The 16,576-nt window shown below is 41.2% G+C and overlaps 1 protein-coding gene across 1 annotated transcript in view; it reads left to right on the top strand.

Moving 5' to 3' along the window:
* The first annotated feature begins 224 nt into the window (after positions 1-224).
* The window catches only part of DAB2IP (DAB2 interacting protein), a 158,765-nt gene continuing 142,413 nt past the window's right edge, over positions 225-16,576 (top strand). The window contains 1 exon segment of the mRNA XM_085239155.1: positions 225-353. Coding sequence (XP_085095281.1) covers positions 296-353 — 58 coding nt within the window. The 5' untranslated portion in view covers positions 225-295.

The following is a 16,576-nucleotide window of genomic DNA, read 5'->3' on the forward strand; positions in this document are numbered from 1 at the left end:
CCTGTTCTGAATGAGCTCTGCTCTCTGCCAGCTCAGCCTCGTTACATTGCTGTAACTATTCTGGGGGATGGGAGAAAAAGGTTGCTGCTACTTTAAATATAATGCATTAAGAGGATGCTGGAAAAAGGCCTGCATGCTGTAATACCCAGCCATCTAGTTGGAAAAGCAGCCAGATGTAATACAAAAGAAGAAACACAGCCTCTTATGGATGCAGCACTAATTCATAAATCAGGTGAATCAGCTTAGGCAACTGCTGTGTTTTTATGCCTCTGCTGCATGGAGAACTGCATGTTGGATGCTTTTATTTGAAGTAATGGAACCAGATAATCCCTTGGACCAGGAAAACTCCAATGGTAAGAAGTAGAAAACATAGAGAGGAGAAAAAAAAGGATAGTGAAAGAGCGTCTGAGTTGCACATCCTCCTTAAGGACAGGGTTAGGCATGTGTTTTTACTGGCTTCTGCATGGATCAGTAGAAATGAATGTGGTAATGTGCTTCACATTATTTTAAAAATCACTCTGTTTACAAGGTTTGGAGATAGACATAGCAGACTGATAGATACAGGCTATTGTAAGGAGCAGGGATCTGGCAGAATTGTTGCTTTCCTCATTAACCTATCTCCTGGGAAGCTTTTGCAGAGTGGAGAGTAACCTATGCTTTCTACATTATTCAGTTTGGGGGTCTTTTTGCCAGTGAGAAAAGAATGTAACTTCATCTGTATGTGCTGTCAAACGTAGCATTTGGAAGCAGCTTCTTTATCTGCAGAAAGCTTTCCTAAAGGCAGTTGCAGTGAGTAATTTACTTAGAAGGATATATTTAGCTGTGGACCACATCAACTCACCCTGGAATTAAAATCTGTGGTTAAAACTGCAGCTATTCCCTGGGTTTATAGCATTCCACATGCTGATGTTCTGCTATCTGGTCTATTAGAATGCATTCAAAAGGCATAAATTGGGGTGAAAAGTTGTTTGCAATCGGGAATCTTTTTTTCTCTGTTAATAGAATGGATTGACTGCATTGAGGACAAGAAATTGTTTACCTTTTGGAGAACAATTTAAGATAATGAGTTAGAATACATTGATTTTCAGCTCTTTAATATGTATTTAGTGCTATATTACATGCAGTTTGAAATCCACCGAGTGTTTTACTTTCTATGAACGTATGGTTGAAGAACGACCCATGGAATTCCCACAGCATATTTTCTGCTGATAACCCAGGGCTGGAAGCACGACGTAGCTGCAGTGTTAATATCACAGTAGAACTAAAGCTGTGCGGGAGGAAAGTGGTTGAAGGAATGAAGTAACATTTAAGCTGTGTGAACAGTTGACTGGAGAGATATAAGTGGGCAGCATTGCTTTGTTTTGGGCTCTGTGCCATGCTGAAGTTGAATTGCATAAAGCCATCACGGACAGAATTCAGTATTGCTTTGAATGATAAGATTGAATTGAAAAGCTTAAGAAGACAGAATACAGTTTTTAACTTCAGTGAACTATTCTCCTCTATTTAAATGTAGTTTTGTTATACTTCCTCTTATACCACCAGGACACAGGATTGAATCTTGTTTTCTCCTTAACAGCAAGAAGTTTTCGGACTGTCAGAGAAATGCATGTGTATTTTGGACTGATGCTAACAAACATATAAGCAAGTATTCTTTCTGTCCCAATGTTAGAATCTGGATTTTAGGAGTCACAGAGAGTATCTTGATTCTTTGGAAAATACAAGAGTAATTTTATTTCTCCAATATGCTTAAATGGCTCACTAAATTTAGAATGTATGCGTTGTATATATTCAATATGTGTACTGAGCCATCTGTTGGTCAGGTCAATCACATCCAGAGCTGTGCTGCTGGAGCTGCAGGACCATGTGCAGGTCTGAGGGATTTGTCTATGGATGTGGTATGCCCCATGTTATTTTTGCATGAATTCATTAAGCAGAAAGTTTTCAAAGAATACCCTGGATGCTCTAAGATAAGCTTTTCCTTTGAGAAGGTTTTCTGGCAGCTGTCATTCACAAAGCAGTCTTTTGTCCCTTTTATTGTCAGACAGCTACGAGCTGCTCTGAACACTGCTAACTATTGTGTTTATCTCCCTGCGTTGCCAATGTGACAAACATTAATGTCTTGGGAACTGACCCTATCTTGAGCTGCTTTCTGTAAAAGTGCCTTTTTTGCCTTCAAGAATGTCTAATCAAATTCCTTCTTCTGCTGTCAGAATGGAACCTGGTATTTCATTATTGATTTACTAGATAGTCCTTCGTGGTTTACCATACACCTGATCTTAGAACTCAGTGTCAGTTCATTCATTCTTTCTTAGTTGCTGTAGGACAGCCCAGAGAGCAGATCACCGGTGATAGCAAGAGCTGTTCTGCAGTAAAGCATGACAGTAACATGCTTTAGAACTGCTCCTCTTCCCTCTCGTAGCCCTTTCCCTTGCTTGGAGGGATATACAAAGTCATCTGGAAGGACTCAGTGAAATATTCGAGACTGAGAAAGCTGAGGCTCATTTCTGCACACAGAATTCTTTCCAAATCAGTCTCAACTGAGTTGAGATTTCAGCTGTGTTAGTTGCCTTGGCACAAAAAACCCTGGAATACAATGGAAAATGATCACCTGTGGGTGAAATGGTGATAGGGCTGTTTTGCTGAGGTCCCTCATTGAGCTGTGCTCCTCGCACTGCTTGGAACACGAGCGTGGTGGCCTGCTCTCCATGTTGATGTTGGTGAAAGGGGACAAAGTTTTGTTCTTTTTTCCACGTTCCCCTGGGATAAGGGCTCATATAAAGCTACACATTCTTGTAAGGCTTTTATAAATCATTATTTTCTTTTCATTCTCTGAATCTGAGGAGAGGTTATTGTCATTTTCTGATGGCTCACAGGTCTAACATTTTGGTGTGTTCTTTTTAATGTACTGGAATGGATTTACTTGATTCTTTTCACCAAAAAGAAAAAGAAAAACTTTTTTTTGGAAGAAAAGTGCAGAAGAATGTGCTGATTCTGAACCCATAACCTTAAATTACCCTTTTCAGAGGGATGACATATCAGAGCTACAGATTTTCCTGTTGTACTGAAGCCACTTGCTGTAAGAATGAAAGGCAACTCAGCAGCCTTTGTGACCTGGTGAAGATTTATAAGATGTTGCATTTGTGTACAAACTCTTGAGCATAAAGTATCTGTGAATTGTGCATTTCTTGTATCTTCTAATTGCTTAAATTAGAGTTTTTATAGCTATTGTGAGCACTACTATCACCTCTGAATTTATCCTGCTGTGTAGCCTGACTATTTCCATGTGAACGAGTTATTAGGCTTTTAAAGGCACAATGTTTTCTGGAAGAACCTTGCAGACCAAATTTCAGCAATTGGTTTTAGTGGAATCGTATTCCCTACACCATGAGGTTGGATCACAAATTGTGTACCACAAAGGAACGGAGTTGAACCATTGTGCTTTGATAATACAACAACTGTGGCAAGTATTTTTCTAACTCTGCCATGCACAATGAGCCAGAAGGATTGCATGAATGACAGCTAGGCTGTAGGTAAGTTAAACTCTTCAATCAATATTACAGGGCAGTAAGGAAACCCTAACCTCAGCAACACCTTAAAGTGCATTAAAGATTGCATTTGGTAGAGAGAAAAGCCGAAGCAAGGACTGGGAAAACAGAAGTTGATTCAGTGCATTAAAAAAAACAAAGTATATCTTATTACCAGAAGTATTTACCCTAAACCTCCCTGAGTAACCAGATCCTTTAACAAAGTGTTTTTTTCTGGATATTCCATTACATAAGTGAGGTCTGTCTTTTGGTTACAGCAGTTAAGTAAAATCATACTTAGTGAATTTCAGTTTTCAAGGCTGAGCTAGCCGAGTGCTATTGAGCACCGAGAGAGATACACATCGTTCTTCTTTCTCTGTTATAGTTCTCATCCCATGTCTATCTTCATGATTTCTGAGAACAGAGAAGTAAGGAAGCACGTGCTTGGTGGCAGGAAAAATTGGAAAGAGAAAGATGAATGCCAATGCAATGCACAGAGCAGACAGATGCAGATTGAATTCTGATGAATTGTGTATAAGAGCAGTAGGCATGCTTTGGGTGGCTGTCCTTTTCTTTATAGTGTGCTGTAGTTTTCTTCATTTTACCAGTGCCATATACAGGTTCTAACTACAACTCATAACTCATATGGAAGATGTGCTGTGCCGAACGGTGGAACAGGAGGAGAAAATAGGTTTTTTTATGGAAGAAGAGCGTTAAATCTTGGTGGCCAAGGACAAAGTGCAGTATCTGCACATAAGAAATACTGGTGACAAATTCGGATAACGTGTCCTACGTGATGGCATGATTTATTGGTGAACATCTGAAATAGCGACAGCTTAGCCCTGAAGGTAACATTAGGCCACTATTCAACATCGTTTGCTGGGGAGCATATTGGTAGTATGACCAAAATGGAGGGCACTCTAAAGAAATGATCCAAGTCTGTGTCGTGATCATTGCTGGAAATAGAATCTGCCTGAACTGTCAGTGACTGTGTGGCAAGTAGAGCAAACATTTCAGTGTCTAACATAGGTAGGAGGGTGTAATTGGGTTTCTTTATTGTCCCTAGAACTTTCTGGCAATGAAGTGAAAGGTTTAAAAATAGATATAAGCACGCTCTGGAAACTTCAGTGTAATTTACTGTATGCGGTGAAACGGAAAGATCCAGTATAGCTTTAGTGAATTGTTCAACAGTATCAAAAAGGCAGAGAACTCCGGGGGAATTGAAGGCCAAAGATTAACAAGATTACTATGTAATGGTTTGTAGAATGCATTCTACAATCTTCAAGTTTAGAAATAAAATATGAATGACCACTGCATGCAGTCCGTTCCTCTCTCTCACTACTGAAGTCTGCAGAAGATGGTCAAGCTGCTCACAGTGCAGAACAGTGAGCACCACCAGGCACTAAGGGAGAGCCATCTCTATGCAATCACCAAGGAATATTGGATGAATAGAATGTAACCTTCCATACTTGGAAATAGTGGAAGCAGTTAAAGTAGAGCCTTCATTTTTTCAGTAATGAGGAAATTTTTCATAGTCAAGCATTTTCGAAACCTCTTTCCTTTTGCTTCCAAAAAGATCAACTCCCAAGCATTGCAGCAGAGGCTTCCAGTCCTCTCTGGTAAATAAAGCACTGCTATGAGCATCTCAGAGAACTTCTAAAAGCACCACGCAGCTGTTGGAGAGGTGAATTCAGTGAGAGGTGAATATTTGCAGGTCAGAAACTTACAAATTCTTAAAGTTCTGGTAATTGTAAGCTTTACTGAGGCCTTTTCTGAGACCTTTAACAAAGGCTGCTGTGATCCCATAGGTGGATCTATGACCAAGTTGAACAGCAGCCTCTTGTTCTGGTGATGCCCAGAGAGCCTGATGACAGCTGATGTTTTCCATCTGTGTCAAATGGATGTGCTGTATGTTAGGGATGTAAAGAGTAGATAGGTGCAATACCTCACTGTACTGCACTTCCTTGTGTCTGATTGGGATTCTGTCAAGGTAGTTTCTCAACACACGAAGTTATCATGTCAATTAGAGCATCATGTTGATAATGTTTACATTTAAATATGCTTCCCCTCCGAGCATCTCCAAGGCACTAGCCCATGCAGAGGATTTAATTGCAAAGCACTGCTACTGCTGATACAGACTTGGAGGCCCACCAGATGCCTTGCTAAGTGAGTCAGTAGTCAATGATGCTGGCAGCCACAGAGCTTACTGCAGCAGTCAGAAAATGTCTGCCAAAAGAAAGCTTTAAGAAATGTTTGTTTTCCTACCAAATCTTCATAAGCTTCTATTTGTTTTACACCTTTAGACATTTTTCCAGAGGTAGTTGGGAAGTTGGTAGACAGCTTTGGTAGATGCAGTAACACCAACCATTCTTTGTAGCACAACATGAGGGCTTGTTTGCTGACCCTCTGGTGGGCACAGCAAGGTGTGTGCAGCAGATTGGTGCCTCTGAATTGTAGGTCCTACACTTCGTCCAAGCTGGGGAAATTCTGATGCTCAGTGTTTTGGAACAAGGAAAGTAAGATGCAAACAGAGTTTTCTTACTTGTTCCAGAATAAATAAATATGCATATTTGACACATTTGACTTAAAATAATAACGGTAAATTTTAGACCACGCTTCACCGCATTTTGTTGTCTCTTATAGTTTGCAGAAATGAGCGTTGCTCAGGGCATCAGGTACTCAGGGAACATCTCTGGTTCAGAGTTTGTCACAGTTCATGTGTCAGACAGGAATGCAAAGGATCAATTTACAGCTTTAGACAAAGATCTGAGAATGTCTGAGGGACCTGCATGAATCCTGCTCACCCCAAATAGTTTCATCATTCCACTCATCCCAGTGAGTGCATTTTTGGCTAACCCAGAGTTAATTTCTCAGTGGCAGCAATAAAGGTTTTGTATGTAGACTGCAGTGAGAGCTGGCACAGGAACATGAAATGCAATGTTATCTTCTTGCAGACTTTTCTCTTGTAAAAATAAAGAGAAGTTTTGGAAGCTCATACAGGGAGAAAACTGCCAGTGCTCTGCAATGTTCCTATGGGTGACTTGCCTGGTTTAGCAGATCATCCCTTACCACTCACTTGCAGCTGTCAGGAAAAGCCAGGCACTGAGTTCTGCAGTAGTTCTGAAAAGCAATCCCTGGGTGAGACAGTTGCAGCAGTGCATCAGCTACACAAAGCCGATGGGAATTGTTTGCAGGTTTGTTTTCTCAGCTTTCAGATGACAGTTATGCTTCCCCTGAAAGTTCATTGACCTCTCAGATGTGCTCATATTGTTGTTATTTAAAGTTTTCTGGTAAACTTTAGATAGAACCAGAGGAAATATCGCTCTGCGTAGGAGACACCATCTCCAAGCTAACTTTTCTTTCTGTACCACTTGCAAGATCCGAAAAGATTAGGTCTTAATCATAGAGGTATTTACGGATGGATTCAGCATACATGAGAGGCTTCACTGAGATGACTGGAAGTTGTTTGGCTGGAAGACCACACATACATTCGTCCTTTTTTGACTCTTTCAAATGTTTGTAGCTCTTATGGTTGAAGAAAAACCAAAGATTGAGTTCTTGTTGTGACTTCCAACCCAAGATTATGTCGACAACGGAAATTAAGGATACGGCAAATGTAACCAGCATTTAGGATTTAGGATAAAACAGGTGCATTCAACTCAGTGCTGAGTACACTCTGGGCTGCTGAACCGCCTGCCTGTGCCTCTGACTGGGAGAGAGGCGTGTTCTATTTTCCCTGCTTATTCATTTTCTGAGTCATTCATCTTGTGCTATAGCTATTGAAAACTGTAACAGAGTCTGGGAAGCGCTTGGCTTTTCAGTGCTGCCTCCTGATTGGCGTAGGGAATGCTGCTGGTGGGGAATAATGTGTGAATACCATCTGCTCCGAGGAGCTGGGAGCCTCAGTGAATTTTGCTCGGAGAGGCACCTTTAGCCAGGACTACGGGCAGGGGAGCAAGCTCGCTTGTGCTGTTTCTTAGCTAAACTTTTAGTTATGCCTGGATTTCCTCTCTGTTCCCCTGTTAAACTTTTTTGTGCTATGCTCAAGGGCTGAGGTGCTTCTGCTGTGGGTTTCGGGGTTGTTTTTTTTTTTTTTTTTTCCCTGTATGGGATTTCTTCTCGGTTTCAGAATGCACACAAAGTGTGGAAATAAATCAGCAAGTTTTGCAGCTGTGTATTGCAGCACCACAGTCAATATGGAATGTCTGAGTTGCTTTGAGAAACTACTTCCAAAAATTTGACCTGCTCCTAAAAGGTAAGCAATTAAGGACTTTGCATTTCAGGGGCTGACTCAACTTACACAGAGGTTTTGTTTTATTAGGAATGAATGTCTCATTTGAAACGTGCAGTTGCCTTGTAGCAATGCCTGAGATCAGAAACTGTTCTGTCTCAGAATGTCTTTAATGAGCCTGAAGGAATGAGCAGAGTTGGAACAATGATTGTTTTTTGCTCTTTTGTCTAGAAATAGTTTTAGAGTAGGTTTTAAAAACAGATGTTGTGCAGTGCAAGTGTAATTGCAGATCAGGACTGTGTTTGTTTTTGGATTTGCATCTTTTTAAAGAGAGCTTTCCCATCTCTTGTTTTCCTGATTATGGAAACTCCTTTTCAGAATGTTATCTCAGCCAAAACACAGCTATTTTTCCAGCAGTCAAATGCTGCATTCCACTTCAAGGAGACAAGATGTAGTTTGGGAGCCTGTTAAATCCTGCTCACTAATGACCTGCTGGTGTAGATTCAATCACTAGAGAGAGAAGTGTAGCCATGCCTTTAACCTCACCAGGCCTGCCACCAGCACAGTTAATGGCCACCACTCTCTCTCATTACTATTAGCACATACTTAACTTTTTTGATGATGTTATTTTAGAAGGTGGTTGCTTGGTTGTTTTCCTCGAGGTCACATTGCAGTCACTCTTGTATCTAAACACAAGGCAAAGTTAGCTGAGGAAGCACATGAAATTTGGATGTTTTACAAAACATCAGCCTTCCTTCCAGTGTGTCAGACTGCTCCGTTTGCTGTCATCTGTTCCAAGAAGAAATCTGCAGAGAGCATCTCTAAGGCTTCATTTGCTGAAAGCCTCATCATTATTTGTTTTTGACACAGACTTGTTTTTATTAGCTTTCTCTTTTACATCAGAATGCTAATTGTTATGATATCTAAACTGAGTGTGTAACTTTCATGTCACTCTGTGTATTCTAAGAGGAATGTTTAGTACCTGTAAATGAGGAACAGTGAATTTATGTAACTGATACTAGATCCAACCTAGACTTTTCATGTTGAATCACTTTTGAATAAGCAAGAGAAGAGCCTGCATCTAGCATAACACAGAAGAGAGTCGTAGCTGTCTCCAGTTTCACTAAGTACAAACAAATATATAAATAAATAAGCTGTCATTTTATAGAATCATCTAGATTGGAAAAGGCCATCAAGGTCACCAGGTCCAACCAACAACCTGACCTACTGAGTTCCATCACTAAGCTGTGTCCCTTAGTGCCACGTCCTCAGTCCCATGAATACCCCTGGGGATGGAGGCTGCTGCCCTCCCCTCCCTCGAGCAGTCCATTCCATTCTTCAACCACTCTCTCCATGAAGAAACTCTTCCTAATATCCAATCAAAACCTTCTCTGGGGCAACTTGGGGCATTTTCACCTGCTCGTTTCTGTGGCAAAATTCCAGGTCATCAAAATGACACTTCTAATGACAAAAAACCTTTCTTCGGTGAAGCCAGAAAGGGGAATATTCTTGCAGGCCAAAGAAGGAAGGTCTGAATCCTGCTGTAGTGCAGCACCAGTACAGTCCATTGGCTGGCAGTCGCTGTACGTTCCTGGGATACAGGATATAGGATTAAGGTCTCTCTGTTGGTGCAAGCCAACAGTGTGTCTCTCGTTTTATTTACAATTAGATATCTTGAAAGGTCTTACACGTAAGACTGTAAATGACATTTTCCAGTAATGACCACACTTATGGGGATATAAAAGCTGTTTTTCATTCATAGTTGCTGACAGTAATAATACATACTCATTTAGATCTTTTTTGGTGGAATTATATTGGCAACTGTAGATTTCCCAGTTGCCATTTATTAATCTGTCACGATCATTTTAACGAAGGGGCATGAGGAATAAAACCCTGACCGTGGAGCTTCTCTTCCATTTCAGGCATGGCAGAAGGGTTTCTTAGCCTTTGGCAGCAGTGGTTCTGTATCAATAGTAATCAATAGTTATTATTTCCATTTTCCTTTAATGTGATTCAATGTGGCTGCAAAGCATGTCCTGTTGGCCTGCCTGTTCCTAGTATGCTTGCAGGATCCTCAATACTGAAATTTCATACATTTTTCAGTCTCTAATGCAGCTATCCTCCAGTTTAAATGTGTTCTTCTTCATCCCCTTTTTGCAAAGGGCTTCTGAATTAACTTTTATCATTGCACTGCTGCTATATCACATCTTCTGTTCCTAGTTAGCTCCTTAGCCATTCTTCTTCTCTCCTGCAGTTCTCCTCCTTGTCCATTTCCCTTTCTTTCCTCCCCATCACCTCCAAAAAAGAAACAGTTGTTGAAGGCATTTGTTCTTATACCATGGAGAGCAAAATCCACATGACTTTCCTATAGGAATTTGGAAAATCTCAGTGCTATTTTTGTCAGCAGATTGGAGTATTTGTTTCCTTGAAGATGAAGAATTATCATTTTCACTATAGGAAGGAGTGCTTTCTTGCTAGAGTGGCAATCTGCCAATGCAGTTCCACCATTGTGTGTCTGTAGCTTAATTTCAGGAATTCACAAAGGTTTCTTTTCTTCCACTTCAACTTCTCCTGCCTGCCTTTGTTGTCAGACTTTCTCTGGGAGTTCGGTCTCACTTAATTCACAGAGAATGTGGCTGCTTCTTCCATACTTTGATGCCTGGAGTCTAGATCAGTAGATTTTTAGCGAGCTTCAGCTTAAGACAGATCTGACCTACCTAGAATATAGGCCTCCAGATCGTAGATGTGAACCAGAGTGCTGAGGCACTACCATGAACATTAAAGATCTTTGCATGTACCTGTGGTAGCTATTTCTTTTGCCTTTTTATGTAACCTAATGTTCCTTTTCCAAGGAGTAAAATGTAATAGGGACTATTTTTGTGTTTTTGGGGTATTTTTGTGGCTCTGAGATCCTCTGAATAGATGCCGCCTCCTGCGATGATATCATCGCTTCTGGTGCTTGCCAGAAGACCAGGAAAATGAAAAAAAAGCAAGATAAAATCCAGATAAGATAACAAAATCAGAATAAAAAATGGCCACCTTACCTTTGTTTAGATCAGATGAAGAATAGAAGCCAGTGTTTTAAACAGAAAAGAAGCAGTAAGAAAGAAAGGACTTCAGGAAATGTGGAATAGAGTAGGGCTGTGGACTAGAGAATTTTACAGAACAGTTGTGGAAGTGCAAATCAGGTTTGATTTAGGATTTCCTATTGGAAATGGTGAAAGTTCTTCTCACTCAAGGGCTTTAAACCTACATCCACGCACTCCTCATGGGAGATGGTGCTAACCCTCTGGCTCTGGGCTGGATTGTCTTGAAGTCCCCTGAGCAGGGACCCCTGGCTACTCCTGCTGTGAACAAGATGCAGTGGGACTGCATATGAACAGCTCCTTAGTTTTGGGAATTTACTGCTGAAAAAATACAGCCCAAGTTTTATGGCAGTTGTGTGAATGGCTGTACAATGGTCAGAATCAGGTTTTCAACACAATAAGTTATTTTCCAAAGAAAGATCAGCTAATTTCGTTTGTCTTCTTCCTCCAAACTTGTCTTTTTAGGTAGCATTTCTTTATGAAGTCACAATATCCTACTCTTTGACTTATGACATCTAAGGCAATGCTGTTCCTCCTGTAAGGCAAAAAAACCAAAACAACTTCTGAGCTGCTAAAAGAGTATGAAGCTGTAGTGATATTTCTTCAACTTCATTGTTTTGGCATTTAATTCCTTAGGGTTGAGGCTTTGAAATAGTTAATTGCAACATTTAAATCAAACTTGGTCAAAATAGCAGTGGCTGTGTATGTTACTGTCAGTTTATGCTGCACTGTGCTGTTGGCTCAAAATGAATTCTGAGGCTCGTGCTGTGCTACCCGCTGGCCTTCTCTGCTTGCCTGGCTGCCCTTACCCAGGCTGCCATTGTTGGAAGAGGAAGGCAGCTATGTGAACTCTGAAAGCTCTGTGCTGTGCCAAGAGTTACTGCAGAAGAATAAGCACAGAACCACATTAGTGATGCTCTCAGCCATGAACCGAAGGCATCCACTTCCTTTGTAAGAGTTAGTTTAAGCTTCAGGGCTTCTTCTTTCTGGGGTTCTCATTACTGGAGACTGTCACATGGCAAACTGCTGGGGTGACTTGGTGTTGTGGGCAGAGGGAAAGCTGGAAGAGCCGTGGGTGCATCGGTAAAAGCCATAGGTGAAATCTGAGGTCTACTGTAGAGCACGGAGCTGTTACATCCTAAAGGTCTTGTGCAAGGATGAGATTCCTTAATGTTTCACATAGAGGTATTTATAAATGCGTATGTAAGACACAAATCCCTATCTACCAAATAAGAAGGAAATCCAAAAGGCACAGCATTCAACAGGAGCACAATGTGCATTTCCAGGTACCATCTAACCCTGTGCAGCACCTCTGACCTCAATGGCACCAGGGGAGGACAGGAAGATCACAGAATCATAGAAGTTCCCTTGTTTTGAGACTGCATTTTTTTCACTTCAGTCGCACAGAATTGAAGGCAAAGGATATTGGCACTGGAAATGAGTCTTGTACTTCACTGTGCAAATGCAGGTCCGATAGAACTAAGAAAAAATGGACAGTATGGAAGAAATGGAATGGCAGATTAAAGTCAAGGTCTGTCCCAGGAAAGAAACTCTTGAAGAGTAATGTTTTAAATGTGCATGATAACTTGCACTGGAAAAGAAGAGAATGCGGTTTAGGTTGGGACAGTATGTTTTTCAAACTGCAGTACGTGAAATGTTTGCAGGCTATGTCTGTCATTTATAGATATTCACAGAAAGATTTCATGGTAGTATTAATTGGAAAAATGGTTATAATTACTAATAGGATTAAAAAGAAGTGGAGAATACTGATAATATATGCAAGCTTGTGCTTTTAATAGTTTGTGTGGGTGAACTGAGGGGGGAAGTAAGATGGAACAAGTCTGTTCTTAAAAAAGAAATCCCTACAGAAAGATTCCTATCTTGGTGTGTATGGGATCATCAATTTTCTTGTAATTTTATCCATGTGATTTTAAGGACTCCTCCTCCCCAGCCCCCTCCCAGAAGAAGAGCAGCACGGAAGCTTTGGCAGCTTGGTGAAAGCAAACTCAAAAGTAGGGAAAAGATTGACCAGGGAGATGTGATGGGAAATTGTGGATGCTTTTAATATTTCATCTCTGGGGGTGGAGCAGAGCTTGTGAGTGACAGTGCACTCAGGTTTTGCTTCTGCCTCCATAGAGCAGTGTGCAATGCAGTGTGTTTCTGGCTGGGAGCAGCGATTGTCCAAGTGGAGTGCATCAGCCCAGTGTCTGCCTGTATGACACAGCTGATCCCTGCCCTGCTTTCTTCTATAGAAAAATTCCCACACCCAAACTTAAATCTCCATTTGTCCACAGTTCAGGCTAGAGCACAGGAAATATACTTCATTCACAGATTTATTCATCTTGTGGTTTCACATAACCAATGTCTGTTAAGGTTTGAAGTAGTCATTTTATGAAATTCATTAATATGGAACTAGCCTCGAATCCCCTTGCTGTTATCACTATCTGGCACACAGCAAATTATTCCTCTAAAACACTTAATTCCTATGGCAAGTGAGCACCAGTGCTTGGCAGTAAAATTGAGTGTGGTTTGAGATTTCCTTCTGCAAATTGTTTTGCAAACTGTCCTGTTTGGAGAAGCTTGGAAATCTTTCCTTTTTCCTTTTTTTTTTTTTTTCCCCCAAATCTTTTATTTTGATTGCTACTTAGTATTGTAAGCCATATGATGCATTTGATAGCAGTCATCAAAATTTACAGCTATCACTATAATCCGCTCACTGCTGTCAGCCATCTGCATCACTCCTCATGCTCCATAGAAACCAAAGAGAGAATAAGTACATAATTAATTTTAGAGCACACATCACTCCTGTTAATAGAGTTTTTTTGTGCTAAATATCATCAGTGTGCAATGTTGTGCAAATACTTTGGAATAAACATGAAGGAACTGACACACAAATAGACTCCATGATGGCTCACAGCCCTTATGGCAGTGTTACAGGTGGGAGAGGCTGGGCTGCAAAGTTCTTGAGCCATACAGGAGCCGGGCAGTCTGACTGGGAGCCTCTGACCACAGGATTTTCGTTTCATGGAATCTGGACTCGACATCTTGTGAGTAAAGAGGTCACAGCCTACAGATGCTCTGGAGCACACCAAGGCAGGCACACCTGCTGTATGCACCTGGTGACGTGCAAGGGGAGCAGAGTGCAGGGCACTGTAGAAAGGAATAAATCTTTCTTGATTAAGGAGAAACCTAGAGAGGTGGAAAATAGCATTTATTTAATCCTGTGATACTTTTGGCTTGGCTGTAGGACAGGCAAGATGCAAAGCCAGATGGAGAAAAGCAATCACAGATAGCAGGGCAGCCTATCTCCTACAGCCAAATCCTCTGGATATGGCGCTTCATTCTGTGGCCTTGGGCAAGTCATTTACTGCTCTGTACTTCTCTTCATCCATCTGTAAATAAAAGTTGCCTCATGTCTCACCTAATATGCAATTTCCTGTATTTCACCTTCAAATCCTGTCATCTGTGATTCTATGATTCTATGATAAAAACAATGGTGTAAATGCATTGATCACTGTGCTTTAAGCTTGACATTTCTGATGTGCAGCAGATAAGTTAGCAAGAGAAATGTTCACTGAAGCTGCCATATTTCCCAATACAGTAACATCTCCCCAACTTTTTCTTCATCAGGAATCCATGTAGAAGCTCACTATAAACCTGCCTTCATTTTCTAAATGTCTCTCTGATTAGTGCAGCTTTCAGCTGGTTCTTGTGAATGAGGGGATTGTATTCAGGTGATTGCAAAAAGGGCTGCTGAGTTAGCTTTATAAATATTATTCTGAATCTGACTTTGTTAAAGTGATTCATGTAACATGAGTGAGAGCCTTGCAGAGCTCTTCAAATGCAAAGACCACACACTGTGTAATCTTTGGAGCCAATCCTAATCTTGGCTCTGATTTTCTTAGCAAAAAAAAAAAAAAAAAAAAAAAAAAAAAAAAAAAAAAAAAAGGAACTCTGTGATTATAAAATACTAATAGCTAATACTTAGCTAATATCTCTGCTAATAATCTCTGCAATTAGAATCTTCTCACATCAGGTTGTTTTAACCACACTCTAAATCCTACCTGCATTATCTATCACACTTTGCCTCAGAGAACTGGAAAACTGGCTTTATAGTGGCTCAGCAGACCAATTATGTTCTTTGTTAGTGAGATATGGCAGGAAGATACCGGGAGGTGGAAAAGCACCTTTTTGGTGGTCTCTGGCAATTGAAAGAATAAGTATCCAAACCCTCCTGTTTGCATATTTGTTTTCATCCACAGTGGTAAGGCACTCTAGAAAGAGAAACAGTTCCTCTCAGTGAGCAACACAGTAATTAAAAGTCAGCCCCATCACCAGGGCTGCCCATGGCCAGGCTGCCCCTGTGCCAGTGGAGCTGGCCGGGTGATGTGGCTCTCACTCTTGCGCCCAGCCATGGTGCTGGGTCTGCTCACACAGCTTCTGCAGTGGGCACACGGCAACAGCAGCCCTGCACATCCCGATACCAGCATGCAGAATGCTTCTTGTGCTGGTTGGATGTGCCTCTCCGTCCCACGCGTTCTTCCTTTATTAATGTGGTGCTGCCAAATGGGCTGGACTGTTGCCCAGGAGCTTTTAAACACTCCCGTCGTGAATGGGTGGAAACTTTGTTGTGTTTGTACTTCTCAGAAGGAGTTTTGTGGCTGGTTTTTAGTTCCGCTCATGGCAGAAGGCATTCTGAAAGGAGGTGGATACAGGTGGCTGCTGTCAGAGCCTCAGCTTGTCACAGGGAGTCACAAAAGTGGGACATGGTCTGAAATTTCCCAGAAACTTGCTGTGATTTCATTATGACCTGAAGCAAATTTCTGGAGGACTGCCAGGATGAAATCATGTGCAGCCATCCTCTGCGCAAGGACTTGCCTATTCCATAAGGCCTGGATCCAGGGAGAGGCTGGAATCTTTCTCACGGAGGAGTAGGGAAGGAGAGATTTCCAGCTGTTATTAACAACCCTGGGATTTTTCTTATTTGTACTGGAGCAGAAATGCCTAGAAGTACCTGGAGATCTCCAGTCCAGCACTACGCTGGAAATTCTGAAATCAGAATTGATCTCGATATAAAACATTTTGGTTGCTTGAATGAATCTCCAAAATCGAGCTATTCTTCATCAGAAATCCAGGCAGAGAAATGAGCTGTTTGCCATCAACTCAGCTGTTCTGTTAAGAGTGCAGTAAGTGGAGCTTTCACTGCATTCTGCAGGTTCTTTGGGCGGAAAGGACCTGGAAGAATCCCACGTGTGGTGCTGCTGCCTTAAGACAAATAACTAGCGAGGGGTTTGAGATTACCTCATAGGTTTGGAAAAAAAGAAAAGGAAGGGAGGAAGCCAGAAGCCAGCATGGTGCACTGCTTGGCTGGTTGGGCACATTTTCAAGGCCTCTTTTAGTTTGAGTAATTAATGCTGTGTTTTATTAGCAATGAAAGCAGGGGCTGTTTTGTACAGTGCTGGAGCAGTAAAGTGTGACTAAGCAGAAAGCTCAGCTCTGGTGTAGCATTACTTTGGCAATTTATAATCTGCCAGTATGGTTCTACAGAGAATAAAACAAGTTTATTGATATTCAGACCAATTGTATTCTCTAATCAATTAATAATTACCTCTGTAAGACACATAGCTTCAAACAAGTGGTTGTCTTATAAGTAACTGGAAAAGTATCCGGTGTGACATCTCTTCTTGAAGGCAGCCTAAAGACAAGCTCTTTTTTGAGGGCATATTTTGAATGAA

This window comes from Meleagris gallopavo, chromosome 19 (assembly GCF_905368555.1).
Source record: "Meleagris gallopavo chromosome 19, MGAL_WU_HG_1.1, whole genome shotgun sequence".
In the NCBI taxonomy this organism is placed as follows: Eukaryota; Metazoa; Chordata; class Aves; order Galliformes; family Phasianidae; genus Meleagris; species Meleagris gallopavo.